This window comes from Lampris incognitus, chromosome 9, assembly GCF_029633865.1.
Source record: "Lampris incognitus isolate fLamInc1 chromosome 9, fLamInc1.hap2, whole genome shotgun sequence".
Classification (NCBI taxonomy): Eukaryota; Metazoa; Chordata; class Actinopteri; order Lampriformes; family Lampridae; genus Lampris; species Lampris incognitus.
Window position 1 is genome coordinate 60,364,211 of NC_079219.1, and position 14,471 is coordinate 60,378,681.

Consider the following 14,471-nt stretch of genomic DNA (forward strand, 5'->3'; position numbering starts at 1 on the left):
GTAATGCATGCAAACAATGCTTTTTCCTGGGTCAGACGTGCCAGTGAGCTTTTAAAGTTCACTGGCCCCCCGCTCTTGTGGAGGAGAATGCTGAGAAAAACACAAAGAAAAATTAAGCATTTTGGGGGGTCACCCATTCACACACACATTCATACACTGATGGTTGATGCTGCCATGTAAGGCATCAACTTGCTCCTCAGGAGCAGTTAGGGGTTCAGTTTCTTGCTCAAGAACACTTCAACACACTCTCTGGAGGAGCCGGGGCTTGAACCAGCGACCTTCTGATTACTAGGCAACGCGCTCTACCTCTTGAGCCATGCCGCCCCAACAAGTGCCCCACCAGTCAGGGTTTAGCTTGATGGTGAAAACATCCATAGAGGGAAGCTGTCTTGGAGGGGACCGCGGTCTAGGCTAGGAAAACCGACGCTTTGTGTCCACCGGGACAGCGGGATGAATCACCGTGACAGCAGGCACGGCTGAGCCGTGTTCACCTGCTTGTCGTTTCAGCGATATCGCAGTGTGTTCACCCTTAGAAGCACGTATTTCTTGATTTTGAGTTTGCCAAACGGTTGACTCAAGTCCTCAGCATCTTGAGACTTTTTCACTGAGTTCTGTCTGTTTGTGGCAAGCAGGAAAAGAGCTGGGCGAGATGAGTGTTGGTGAGCACAAGGAGAGAACCGTTCCGTTTGCATAGCCTTCATTTCTGTTTGGGCAGGCTGGAACCTTGTTCCACCTGGCTTGTCAGTGGAACTGTTGTATATAAACTAGTTTACATAATGAGGTTGTCTAAGTGTTGTCTTTATCTATTTCAGCTAGTTAAAATTTACTCTGCATACTCGTCCTTGTTCTAGAGTAACGGTAGTTTTTAGTATAGTTTTAAAACAGTTCAAGTGTGGTAATGATTGAGTAGCATCTGTTATTGAACATTATAGACCAGATATCAATTATCGTTCTTACAGTTAGCTGGCTCCTAGTGGACTTATTTATACTGGGTTTGTGTTGCATTTAACAACACCCACTCAGGTTTATATTCTCCAGTATGTTTCTCTTGTTAATGCAATACATTTCTTACCAGCCATATGCAAGCCATCTGGTCCTTGTATAACCAACATGAGAGCTGTGTCCACATTCTCGGCACAAAGTCAGACCAGTTTTCGGCAGGTGTCTGACTCTGCCAAGGGTTGTCCCATGTCTCCGATTCTGTTTGTGATATTCACGGACAGGATCTCAAGGCGCAGCCAAGGTGAGGTGTGTGTCCATTTTGGGAACCTTAGACTTGCGTCTCTGCTCTTCGCATGAAATCTATCACTCCCAAATTGCCTTATTCACCTGTCGGTTCAGATATTCCTAGGAATATATGTAGATATTCTCTTACAGATATACTTAGAATTTATTCCTGTTTTTTTACTTAAGGATATTGTTTTTACGTCCTGTGATTTCTCATATTTTGAGCTCCTCACCAAGTCAACTCCCCCATATGTGCAAGTAAGCTTGACTACTGCTACTACTACTACTACTACTACTGTGTTTGGCTGCTCCCGTTAGGGGGCGCCACAGCAGGTCGTCCGTTTCCATTTCTTCCTGTCCTCTGCATCTTCCTCTGTCACACCAGCCACCTGCATGTCCTCCCTCACCACGTCCATAAACCTCCTCTTTGGCCTTCCTCTTTTCCTCTTCCCTGGCAGCTCCATATGACCAACAGTAAAAAAACTTGCAGTTGAACTTGAACCAGACATTGTCACAGAACAATGGTTGCAGCCAGGCGCACTACCTCACATGCACAGTAACTGACCCACAGTCACATCGATGACAGACTGATGACCGGCTTTGTGACAGACAGATGGACAGACAGACAGGATGCCTGATAGACGAAGAGGGGGCCCTCGGTTTCACAGCTTGCCCTTGATGCCTGTGGTCTCAAGTGGTTAATAGTTGAGATTCCCCAAAACCATAACAAGCATTCCTGTCAGGTGTGCCTCTATGGTGAAAAGGCTCTGCAGATGGAAGCCGTCGATAGCCACATGAGTGACATCTCTTATCGAACCCTACATGGGGAGGATGTGCTCAGACCTATCCCTAAACCAACACCTTTCTTCTTTTTCCATTTACTGTATAGAATGTGACCCCTATATGTTCCCCAGTCTCTACCCGTCTTCCATTGTGTGCTTCCCTCCTCCTCTGCAAGCCCCTATCCTCGCTTCTGTTGTGACTGTCAAGAAAAGGTGACGTTAAAGCTTCTGATTTCTCTGTCCTGGTTTCAGCATCTCTTCAGACAGTGGAGTAAACAGTGGAATGGTCTACCAGGCCTACCGCACAGCAATACGATCCTGAAGGCAGTCGTTTTTGTTCTCACAGACACGTGTGGTGAATTGTAGTGTATGACCACTTCCAGTCCAAAATGACACCATGTTGTGTCGGTGCCTTCCTCACCACCAAACAAGATGCTGTGGGATTTTAGCAACTGAACCCTATCTGTTGGTAAATGTCTTCCACAAGCATGTTCTGTCATATACGTTCTGCCATATATGTTCTGTCATGCTCTGCCATATATGTTCTGTCATATTTGTTCTGTCATGAGGTCCGCGGTGGTGTAGCGGTCTAAGCGTCGGCTCTGTGTCGATGCAGTTGCCCACTGGGGACTGGGGTTCGCGCCCCGGTCTTGTCAGATCCGACTATGGCCGGACTCGACGAAGCAGCGATCATTGGCAACGCTGTCTTCGGGAGGGGGGCGGAGTCGGCTTGTGTTCGTCACGTGAATGCGTCTCTGTGTGTGTCGGAAAAACAGTGGTTCGGCTTGGAGTCGCCTTGTCACGAAAGTGGCGAGGCGGTCTCCTTCGAGACTGCCGGCCGGAGAGATGCAGTTGGCGAACGCATACAGTGCGAGGGTGGGTGTTTGAATTAAAATAGGGATCGATTGGCCACTAAATTGGGAGAAAAAAGGGAAAAATCAGAAATAAATTTAAAAAAAAATATTTGTTCTGTCATATATGTTCTGCCATATATGTTCTATCATATATGTTTGTCATATATGTTCTGCCATATATGTTCTGTCATATTTGTTCTGTCATATATGTTTTGTCATATATGTTCTGTCATATATGTTCTGCTAGCTATGTTCTGTCATATTTGTTCTGTCATATATGTTCTGCCATATATGTTCTGTCATATTTGTTCTATCATAGATGTTCTGCCATATATGTTCTGTCATATATGTTCTGCTATCTATGTTCTGTCATATATGTTCTGTCATATATGTTCTGCCATATATGTTCTGTCATATATGTTCTGTCATATTTGTTCTGTCATATATGTTCTGCCATATATGCTTGTTAGACACTTTGCATCGTCTTCAAACTCCCCTCTTACCTTCCTTCAGTTTACACAGGACTGACAAAATCGTTTATGATGGCGATCTATCTATCTATCTATCTATCTATCTATCTATCTATCTATCTATCTATCTATCTATCTATCTATCTATCTATCTATCTATCTATCTATCTATCTATCTATCTATCTATCTATCTGTCCGTCTAAATGACCTTATCCATGGTAAATTTGCCGAGCCTGTTATTCCTGCTCTCTTATACACATATGTGTTCATGCTTACAGTAAACAAGCCCATCAGATATGTGGTCTAATATAAAATGAGATTAGACTGTGTGTGTGTGTGTGTGTGTGTGTGTGTGTGTGTGCACGCTGATATCGGTTTATATAAATATATATATATATATATATATAGGTTGATACATAGGTTTATACATTCATACCCTGTCTAGCAGATGCCGGCTGTGAGTGTCATCCTGGCATGTCAGTAGCTCCATTAGAGTCGCTTTTGGGATGAAGTGCCTTGCTCATGTGTAACTTCTGCAGTAGTTAACAGTGAGTGCTATACTGTTAGATGGGCTGTGAAAACTGGAAACATTCATCCAAAAAACTCAAAACCTCTTTTATCAACCTCTTCCAACTACACCCGGGTGTATTTGTTGTATCATTTCCAGGTTTTTACCATCTTTATACTGCATATCAGCCTCACGAGGCTGCTTTATACTGCATATCAGCCTCACGAGGCTGCTTTATACTGCATATCAGCCTCATGGTGCTGCTTTATACTGCATATCAGCCTCAACGGTGCTGCTTTATACTGCATATGAGCCTCACGAGGCTGCTTTATACTGCATATCAGCCTCACGAGGCTGCTTTATACTGCATATCAGCCTCACGAGGCTGCTTTATACTGCATATCAGCCTCATGGTGCTGCTTTATACTGCATATCAGCCTCATGGTGCTGCTTTATACTGCATATCAGCCTCACGAGGCTGCTTTATACTGCATATCAGCCTCATGGTGCTGCTTTATACTGCATATCAGCCTCACGAGGCTGCTTTATACTGCATATCAGCCTCATGGTGCTGCTTTATACTGCATATCAGCCTCAACGGTGCTGCTTTATACTGCATATGAGCCTCAACGGTGCTGCTTTATACTGCATATCAGTCTCACGGTGCTCCTTTAAGCACTCGGCCAGCAGGCCACAGGCAGTTTATTTACAAGCTCATTAAGAGCTTTGTAATTTCAAATACTGCTAATTATTTTAACTTTATTTCACTTAAACACGGTCTATTGGAGACACAAAACTCATGACTTTACTCTGATTAAGAGTACAACACCCCAGTACTTTTATTTTTATCTAATGAGAAGTCGAAAACCTAGCCAATGGAAACCCCAGATTGTGTAGAATAGTTACGCTTGCGTCGCTTTGGAAATGTAAAGTGCATGTTGTGTGTCGTTGCAGATGTAAATGTGTCCAAGTTTGTTGTTTGCTTCTCTGTCTGCAGAGATACTCTGAAAGCCTCGCTATCATGATACAAAACCAGAGCCTGGATGCTGTGCAGTGAAACAAGCCCCTTACTGCAACACTCACATGACCCTGCACTTTGAAATCCCCTTAAAAGAGGAAGACAGTAAGAGATGGGCAGGGCTAAGAACGAACCCAGCCTGATTAGTGGTAGGGGCAGGGCTGGGCCAGTGGGCGTGAGCCAACACAACAAAAACACACAAGCAGTTATTCTAACTCGTGTGTCTTCCTGCTGGCTTGTCCCTCCACTCTCCCATTCAGCCTCCCTGCTCCGCACTGGACACATCACCCAGTGAGAGAGAGACAGAGACAGAGACAGACAGGGAGAGAGACAGAGACAGACAGGGAGAGAGAGAGAGAGAGAGAGCGAGGCAGAGAGAACATTCCATTCTCTTGAGGATACGCTGGATCTTTAACCCCTTTTGCCCCCCCTCCCCCCCGACACTCCAAGAGCAGGGCTGGAAAGGTCTCGGGACGTTCAAGGAGAAGGGACATATATCCAAACACCCACTTGTGCAACAACCCCACCATGACAGACGCAGCAACCAACATGCGGCTGAAGCTACCGCTGACCTGCATCATTCTAGAGGTCATCCTCATCATCCTCTTCGGCGCCCTGGTGCAGTACGACCACGACACGGATGCACGGGAATGGCACGAGCGGGCCAAAAACCATTCTGATTATGACAACGACTTCTACTACCGCTACCCGAGTGAGTGATCCTGACAGGGAAAGGGGTGGTGGGGGGTGGTGTGGGGTCATAGGTGAAGATGGTGCGGCAGGTCTGACAGTGATCAGCTTCCGAGTTCAGTTTTACTTGTCTGATGAAGGTGACTATGAACTGAGAGAGTTTTCTAGAGTAGAGTAGAAGGGATGCTGCTGCTACATCCTTCACCTGTATTAACTAAGAGACCTCAAGCTAACGAAGGCACTACACATCCTGAACAAAGCTACCTTCATCTGCCTGGCCTCTGGTGGTGCTTTTCAGCTGATGGAGTTTGTCAGTTTAATGAGGTGAGGTTCAAAACCTCTGAAGAAGAACAGGTGGCTTTAGAGCGTCACTTTGATTCCTGTAGGAGGGGCAGAAAACTCCTGACAGATCTTACTCTGACACCATGTACAACACAGATAACTGCTTATTCGGGCTGTACCCTCTCTTAAATGCACGTTCGGTCATTACTTCTTACAAACCTGCAGCCTTTTCTTTGCTCGTCCACGTTGTCAGAGCGGTGTGTTGGTCGGATTGCTGCCGCATCACAGGTTTTCAGTGACGTGGATGGGTTTTCATGGGACAGCAAGCTGCTGAGCATCAGTGCAGAAACCATTTTATTCGCTTCCTAATTGGACCAGCGTTTGTGATGGACTCATTCTTTGCGGGTGAACGGGTCAGAGTCCTCCCAGTCTGCCGACGTGCCGTAGAGCCTGATCCACTGATGTGTCCCATCATTAGTTTATGATTTACATGGACTGATGGTGTAGAAAAAGCTTTTGTGCCTTGCTGTTTGGTTTTGTCTCAGGCTCGGAGGGAAGAGAGGACGCTGCTTGTCTGGCGGGAGATTTGGTCAGTGTTTGATCCAGAGACTCTTTCTCCTTCAGCTGTGAAAAGAAAGACGTGTTGGACAAACAAACCTGCTGACAGTGAAGTGCTGCATTGTGGCTCGCACTGAAGACTGAGGTCCCGAGTCAGTTTAACCCTCGTGTTGTCCGCACACTCTGTACACTGCCCTCGTCTTCAGGGTCATTTATGACCCGCCTTCATTCAACCTCTGAATTAAAGCAACTTAATTTAAGTTTAAACCCCAACTCTATTTGGGGTTTAAAGGAAGGAAGAAACAAGCTGTCATTCATCACAGACTGTGTGACTGTCTGGGTTTTCCTCTTCACCGTGCAGAAAGACTGCATTTCATCAGTGGACACCCTCGTTTTTATAGGGTCACACGTCTTAGGGTCACACATGACCCACACACATCTTAGGGTCACACATGACCCACACACGTCTTAGGGTCACACATGACCCACACACGTCTTAGGGTCATGTGTGACCCTAAGACAATCTTCGTACCCTAGTGGTGTACAGCTTTCCTGGAAATATGAACAAAAAGTTTCACTTGTTCTAATGTTGGGGTCTGATGTTGGGGTCCCTCTAGGAACAGTTTCTAATGTTGGGGTCCCTCTAGGAACAGTCATCACATGTCAGGTCGAAAAAGATCATTTAGAGTCTTCTCTCTGCTGTTCACCACTGTTGTGGGCCGTTGTGACCCGTGAGACAACAGAAGGGTGAAACCCTGTGCATCATGAAGCTTTAATGTGTGGACGATACAACAACTTGTGGTTTAAAATAGACATGTAGAGCAACATCATATGTACATTCCTATCATATAAAACTATGGGTATACTTAAAGATAAAGTGTACTATGGGTATACTTAAACATACAGTTCCAAATGAAAATTCAAAGGACATTTAACCAAAGCTGCTTTTCTTCAGAAAATGAACTTCGTCCATTTTCTGAAGAAAAGAGCTGTACCCACATCTTTGATCTTTAACTATTTTTGCTCAAAAAATAATTTCAGGGTGTCCAGGTAGCGTGGCGGTCTATTCCATTTCCTACCAACACGGGGATCGCTGGTTCGAATCCCTGTGTTACCTCCAGCTTGGTGGGGCGTCCCAACAGACACAACTGGCCGTGTCTGCGGGCGGGAAGCCGGATGTGGGTACATGTCCTGGTCGCTGCACTAGCGCCTCATCTGGTCGGTCAGGGGGGACTGGGGGGAACAGCATGATCCTCCCACATGCTACGTCCCCCTGGTGAAACTCCTCACTGTCAGGTGAAGAGAAGCGGCTGGCGACGCCACATGTATGGGAGGAAGCATGTGGTAGTCTACAGCCCTCCCCGGATCAGCAGAGTGGGTGGAGCAGAGACCGGGACGACTCGGAAGAGTGGGGTAATTTGATGGATACAATTGGGCAGGAAAAGGGGGGGGGGAGAGGCTTTTCAGCCACATGGAGGTGAGTAATGACATGAGGATCTTGTGATAGCTGTCAGGGAAGAGGAGGGTGGGCCAGGTGATGTGAGTAAGGCATCACGTCCTGCACCGGCTTCCACCGTCTGTCTAACCTTTTCACTTCCCCCTGCCGGCGGTTCATGCAGAAACCTTTCGTTAGCCTTTGGAGGAATGCAGAACTCATCACAGCTGGTGACAGGTGGCCTGCAGGCGTCTCATCGTCTCATGTTGTGCAAAACGTTGCATTTAAATGTGATTGTCCTGTGGGACCTGTAATACAGGATGTAAATAACCTGCACCGACTCTGAAAAGCCACATGTCTTGGGCATCATGTGGACCTGTCAGGTTAAACTTCATTAGCGTTTCAAAGAAAGGAAAATGAGACTCCCCGGATATGGTTAGGATTTATAATAACATTTACACAAAATGTACTCACAGTCGTAGTACGAGTAAGGCTGTAGAGTTTTAGTTTGGGTAAAAATATCGACTTCACTCATTCACGACGCTCCTCTGAATCACTGCAGGTCCACCTTAAATACTGACACCTTAACTAGTGACAGGTCCACCTTAACAAGTGACACCTTAACTAGTGAGAGGTCCACCTTAACTTGTGACACCTTAACTAGTGACAGGTCCATCTTAACAAGTGACACCTTAACTAGGGACAGGTCCACCTTAACTAGTGACAGGTCCACCTTAACTTGTGACACCTTAACTAGTGACAGGTCCACCTTAACTAGTGACAGGTCCATCTTAACAAGTGACACCTTAACTAGGGACAGGTCCACCTTAACTAGTGACAGGTCCACCTTAACTTGTGACACCTTAACTAGTGACAGGTCCACCTTAACTAGTGACAGGTCCATCTTAACAAGTGACACCTTAACTAGGGACAGGTCCACCTTAACTAGTGACAGGTCCACCTTAACTTGTGACACCTTAACTAGTGACAGGTCCACCTTAACTAGTGACATCTTAACTACTGACAGGCAGATACAGGTAGGAGGCTGCTGGGCCTCTGAACCTGTAATACGGCACCGTAAAGTTCATTACACCCCTAAAGCCCCGCCTCTGCCTGGAATGTCTCCCCAACAACCCCACCCCCCACCCCCACCACCATCATGCAGGTGAGTGCAGAAGCCCGGGGCAGGGAAGGGGCCTATATGAGATAGAGAGATAGGGAAACAGAGAGACGAGGACATCGGAATGTAGATGGCTGGTGTGAGAGGAAGATGAGTGATGATCTTGACTGAGCTGAACAGGAGGTGGCTGGTGTGAGAGGAAGATGAGTGATGATCTTGACTGAGCTGAACAGGAGGTGGCTGGTGTGAGAGGAAGATGAGTGATGATCTTGACTGAGCTGGACAGGAGGTGGCTGGTGTGAGAGGAAGATGAGTGCAGTTAATAGAATGGCAGACAACATAAACGTGAATGGAGAAGTGAGGGATAATCGATGTGATTGAGAATTATTTGATGTGGTGAGTGCCAGCCAGATGTGTAGGTAGAATTATTTGATGTGGTGTGTGCCAGCCAGATGTGTAGGTAGAATTATTTGATGTGGTGTGTGCCTGCCAGATGTGTAGGTAGAATTATTTGATGTGGTGAGTGCCAGCCAGATGTGTAGGTAGAATTATTTGATGTGGTGAGTGCCAGCCAGATGTGTAGGTAGAATTATTTGATGTGGTGAGTGCCAGCCAGATGTGTAGGTAGAGCATCATCCACATGGACTTCTTTGTAGAGGACATCCAGTCCATTTCAGCCGTCCAGCCTGTGCCAGTGTGGTGAGCTGCTTTTCTTTGTGGCTGTCATCGGAGACTGTGTCTGGGCCAAACTGGGGTGCTGGCGACACCTCCGGCAGCCATGCCAGCACTCCATCACCATGGCGATAGCGGTCCTACCACAGGGCCATATTGTGTGGCTGAACAAAGAGAGGGAGAGCACAGTCACGGTGGACATGGAGGAGAGAGGAAGCTCGAATGTAGGAAAAAGGGTGTGAAAAATACTTTCATGCTTAAATGGCACATCACATTTAAAAAACCCACTGTAGACGTATTGTATTGTCCACAAGGAAATTCATTTTGCTCAGGTCAGTACATACAGACGAGACAGTAAGTGAAATAAATAAATAAAACCACAATAAAAGCAGCAACGATTTTTAAAAGAAAAGCAATACTTTTTTACTCAGTCTGTGTGTGGGGGGGGCGCAATGGGGGGTGTTAACACAACAGGTGTAGTTCTTCCAGGCAGCGTGGGGTGGGGGTGGGGGTGGGGGGGTTTGTTGAGGGGTCTAACAGCAGAGGGGCTGAAACTGGCCCTGCCCCTGTTTCTATTAAATTCAGGGCAGCATATCTCCTCCCAGAGGGCATGATCTGAAAGCAGATGCTGAGGTTATGAGTTGAGTCCCTTGCGATCCTGCTTGCTTTATTCAACACCCTCTGGTCGTGGAACTGCTGCAGGGATGACCCCTGCCCCCCACAGAGCTTGGACCTCAAGCTGATCAGCCTCCACAGCTCGTCCTCGATGGTCTCTGAGAGCCCCTCATATCCAGCCAGAGAAGAAGCTCTGGAGAGTCTGTCCATACGGTAGATGTAGAAGCTAGGGGGGCTGGGCAGGGCTACGTCCAGATGCCTCCATAGGAGGTAGAGCCGCTGCTGGCACTTTTTGAAGATGGTTTGTGTGTTGTCGTTGAAGTTCAGTCCATGGTCAGTGATGGCCCTGAGGTACTTGTAACTGCTAGCCCTCCACACAGCCTCTCCTTTGGCTGAAAACTGTGGGACAGGGTCAGCCTTTGTCTTCCTCACATTTATCTGGACAAAGTGCTCCTCGCACCACTGGTGCAGCTTTTCTGCATACAGCACAACATCATGGACTAAACATCTGCAGACTTCTCGGTGTCTTATTGCCAGCTTTGGTGGTGTGACTGTGTCTGCACTCGCCATTTCTTCTGTGTTGTGGTCCATGCGTGACCCTCTTCTCCATGAAATGAAAGGTTGATGTGAATATGATGAACTGACTACCTGACCAAGGTGTCTCCTAATCTCTAACGTGATACACTTCTGTCCTGTATGGCCAACAGCTGGACTGGAGGTTACTGTGTGATGTACACTTGCTGTAGGCTCAGTAAAATGTACAGTGCATCCGGAAAGTATTCACACCCCTTCACTTTCCCCACATGTTGTTATGTTACAGCCTTATTCCAAAATGGATTAAATTCCTTTTTCTCTCATCAATCTCCACACAATACCCCATAATGACAAAGCGAAAAAGGTTTTGTAGAAATTTTTGCAAATTTATTAAAAATAAAAAACTGAAATATTGCATGTACATAAGTATTCACACCCTTTACTCAGTACTTGGTTGAGAAACCCTTGGCAGCGATTACAGCCTCAAGTCTTGTTGGGTACGAAGCTACAAGCTTGGCACACCTATATTTGGGGTATTTCTCCCATTCTTCTCTGCAGATCCTCTCGAGCTCTGTAAGGTTAGATGGGGAGCGTCGCTGCACAGCTATTTTCAGGTCTTTCCAGAGATGTTCAATGGGGTTCAAGTCTGGGCTCTGGCTGGGCCACTCAAGGACATTCACAACTTGTCCTGAAGCCACTCCTTCGTTGTCTTGGCTGTGTGCTTAGGGTCGTTGTCGTGTTGAAAGGTAAACCTTCGCCCCAGTCTGAGGTCCTGAGCGCTCTGGAGCAGGTTTTCATCAAGGATCTCTCTGTACTTTGCTCCATTCATCTTTCCCTCGATCCTGACTAGTCTCCCAGTTCCTGCCGCTGAAGAACATCCCCACAGCATGATGCTGCCACCACCATGCTTCACTGTAGGGATGGTATTAGCAAGGTGATGAGAGGTGCCTGGTTTCTTCCAGACGTGACGTTTGGCATTCAGGCCAAAGAGTTCAATCTTGGTTTCATCAGACCAGAGAATCTTGTTTCTCTCATGGTCTGAGAGTCCTTTAGGTGCTTTCTGGCAAACTCCAAGCGGGTTGTCATGTGCCTTTTACTGAGCAGAGGCTTCCGTCTGGCCACTCTACCATGAAGGCCTGATTGGTGGAGGGCTGCAGAGATGGTTGTCCTTCTGGAAGGTTCTCCCATCTCCACAGAGGAACGCTGGAGCTCTGTCAGAGTGACCATCGGGTTCTTGGTCACCTCCCTGACCAAGGCCCTTCTCCCCCGATTGCTCAGTTTGGCTGGGCGGCCAGCTCTAGGAAGAGTCCTGGTGGATCCAAACTTCTTCCATTTACGAATGATGGAGACCACTGTGCTCTTCGGGACCTTCAAAGCTGTAGAATTGTTTTTGTACCCTTCCCCAGATCTGTGCCTCGATACAATCCTGTCTCGGAGGTCCACAGACAATTCCTTTGACTTCATGGCTTGGTTTCTGCTCTGACATGCACTGTCAACAGTGGGACCTTATATAGACAGGTGTGTGCCTTTCCAAATCATGTCCCATCCATTGAATTTACTACAGGTGGACTCCAATCAAGATATAGAAACATCTCAAGGATGATCAGTGGAAACAGGATGAACCTGAGCTCAATTTTGAGTGTCATAGCAAAGGGTGTGAATACTTATGTACATGCAATATTTCAGTTTTTTATTTTTAATAAATTTGCAAAAATTTCTACAAAACCTTTTTCACTTTGTCATTATGGGGTATTGTGTGTAGATTGATGAGAGAAAAAGGAATTTAATCCATTTTGGAATAAGACTGTAACATAACAACATGTGGGGAAAGTGAAGGGGTGGGAATACTTTGCGGATGCACTGTAAGTAAGGTTTGCTGAGTGGTTTAAACCGCATCACAATAACAGCCCCCACACTCCCCAGATGGATGCATTCAACAACACACAAGTCGGACAGGCAATTTGTCTCTGTTGTTATTTGAAGTGCTTCATGAGAAGCTACTGATGTGTGTGTCTGTTGTAATGTGTGGTCTGGTTGTTGTCATCATCTCTTAACAACACAGACCAGCGTTCAGGCACTAATGATGTGTTACACCTTGGAGCCGCCGCAGCCAATGAGTGACTAATGGTACTAATAAGGACCCCCATGTTAGGTCTGCTGATGTGGTTTACTTGAAGCCCTTGTCTTCTCCCTTGTTCAGGTTTCCAGGATGTGCATGTGATGATCTTCATTGGATTCGGCTTCCTCATGACCTTCCTGCAGCGCTACGGCTTCAGCAGCGTGGGCTTCAACTTCCTCATCGCCGCCTTCGCTCTGCAGTGGGCGACGCTCATGCAAGGCTTCTTCCACGGCATGCATGGCGGCAAGATCCACATTGGAGTGGAGAGGTGTGAGCTTCAACACGTGATCTCACACACACACACACACACACACACACACACACACACATGCACACACACAAACAAAACATAGGAACACACACACATCACACACGTGCACAAATGTGCATATATATATACATATACATAAAATACATATACATAATTTTACTATGTTAATGTTACTATGTATGTAACATTAATATAGTAACATGTATTATATATATATATATATATATATATAATGTTACTATGTATGTAACATTAATATAGTAACATTATGTGCCAAATATTAACCATACATATCTCTTGCTTGGCCCTGTGTTAACACAGAGACGCATAAACACAAACAGAGATGTACACACAAATATACCCTATTACTCCATAATGTAGAGATAGTCACAAGCTGCAAACAGGTGTTAATGCGTTCACTTTAAGTTACACTCACATGTTGCATGATGGCGTGGACACACACGGTGGTGCTGCAACACGCTGCACTGATCAGTCACCACCTACACATAGTAAATAGAGTGTCTTATGTAGGACGGTCCAGATTTGAAATGTTGAAAAATGTTTGTAGCGTACTTATTAAGATTTATGAATCATATATAATTACATAAAACATGAGAACATGTAGCAGAAGGAAAAAGAAAAACCCATGAATTTATGTTTTGTATGTGTGTGCGTGGACATGTGTGTGTGTGCGCACCTTTGCTCATAGACATCCATCCATTATCCAAACCGCTTCTCCTGCTGTCAGGGTCGCGGGGATGCTGGAGCCTATCCCAGCAGTCATGACAGAAAAATGTAAATGTAGGATGGTGGTGTTGGTGTTTAGTGAGGACCTGAATTCAGTTTGACTCTTTATAACGATGTTTCACTTCCTCTGTAATGAAGGCAACAAAGTAACACCAGCATGTTGTGCTTTTACACCTGTTATGAATAACCTGTGAGGAAACACTCAGCCGTAAGACCTGCTCGTCACTCGTTCTCTCTTCTGCAGTATGATCAATGCTGATTTCTGCACCGGCTCGGTGCTCATTTCATTTGGAGCCGTGCTGGGGAAGACCAGTCCGGTGCAGCTGCTCGTCATGGCCATGTTTGAGGTCACCCTGTTCGCTGTCAATGAGTTCATCCTGCTCAGCGCTCTGGGGGTGAGACCTGGTCGTGTCTATGGCAGTCTGACCTTGTTCTTATCTAAATTTTATAACCCAGTACTTGCAGAGTCTACAGTGAAGTGTAACAAAGTAACAGAAATAATACAGTGTTGACAGAATAGTTTGTAACTGTCATTAAGTCAATCAAGGACTTGGACTTCGCTCTGTGG

At 46.1% G+C, this 14,471-nt stretch overlaps 1 protein-coding gene across 3 annotated transcripts in view; it reads left to right on the forward strand.

Moving 5' to 3' along the window:
* The first annotated feature begins 5,084 nt into the window (after nucleotides 1-5,084).
* Nucleotides 5,085-14,471, forward strand: part of rhbg (Rh family B glycoprotein) — a 32,875-nt gene continuing 23,488 nt past the window's right edge. For 2 of the 3 annotated variants that reach the window (XM_056286910.1, XM_056286911.1), the window contains exons 1-3: nucleotides 5,085-5,572; nucleotides 12,967-13,153; nucleotides 14,148-14,298. In XM_056286910.1, coding sequence (XP_056142885.1) covers nucleotides 5,389-5,572; nucleotides 12,967-13,153; nucleotides 14,148-14,298 — 522 coding nt within the window. In that variant the 5' untranslated portion in view covers nucleotides 5,085-5,388. Of the gene's footprint in view, nucleotides 5,573-6,347; nucleotides 6,422-12,966; nucleotides 13,154-14,147; nucleotides 14,299-14,471 lie in introns of those variants that run through there. The other variant, XM_056286912.1, reaches the window with a different exon arrangement.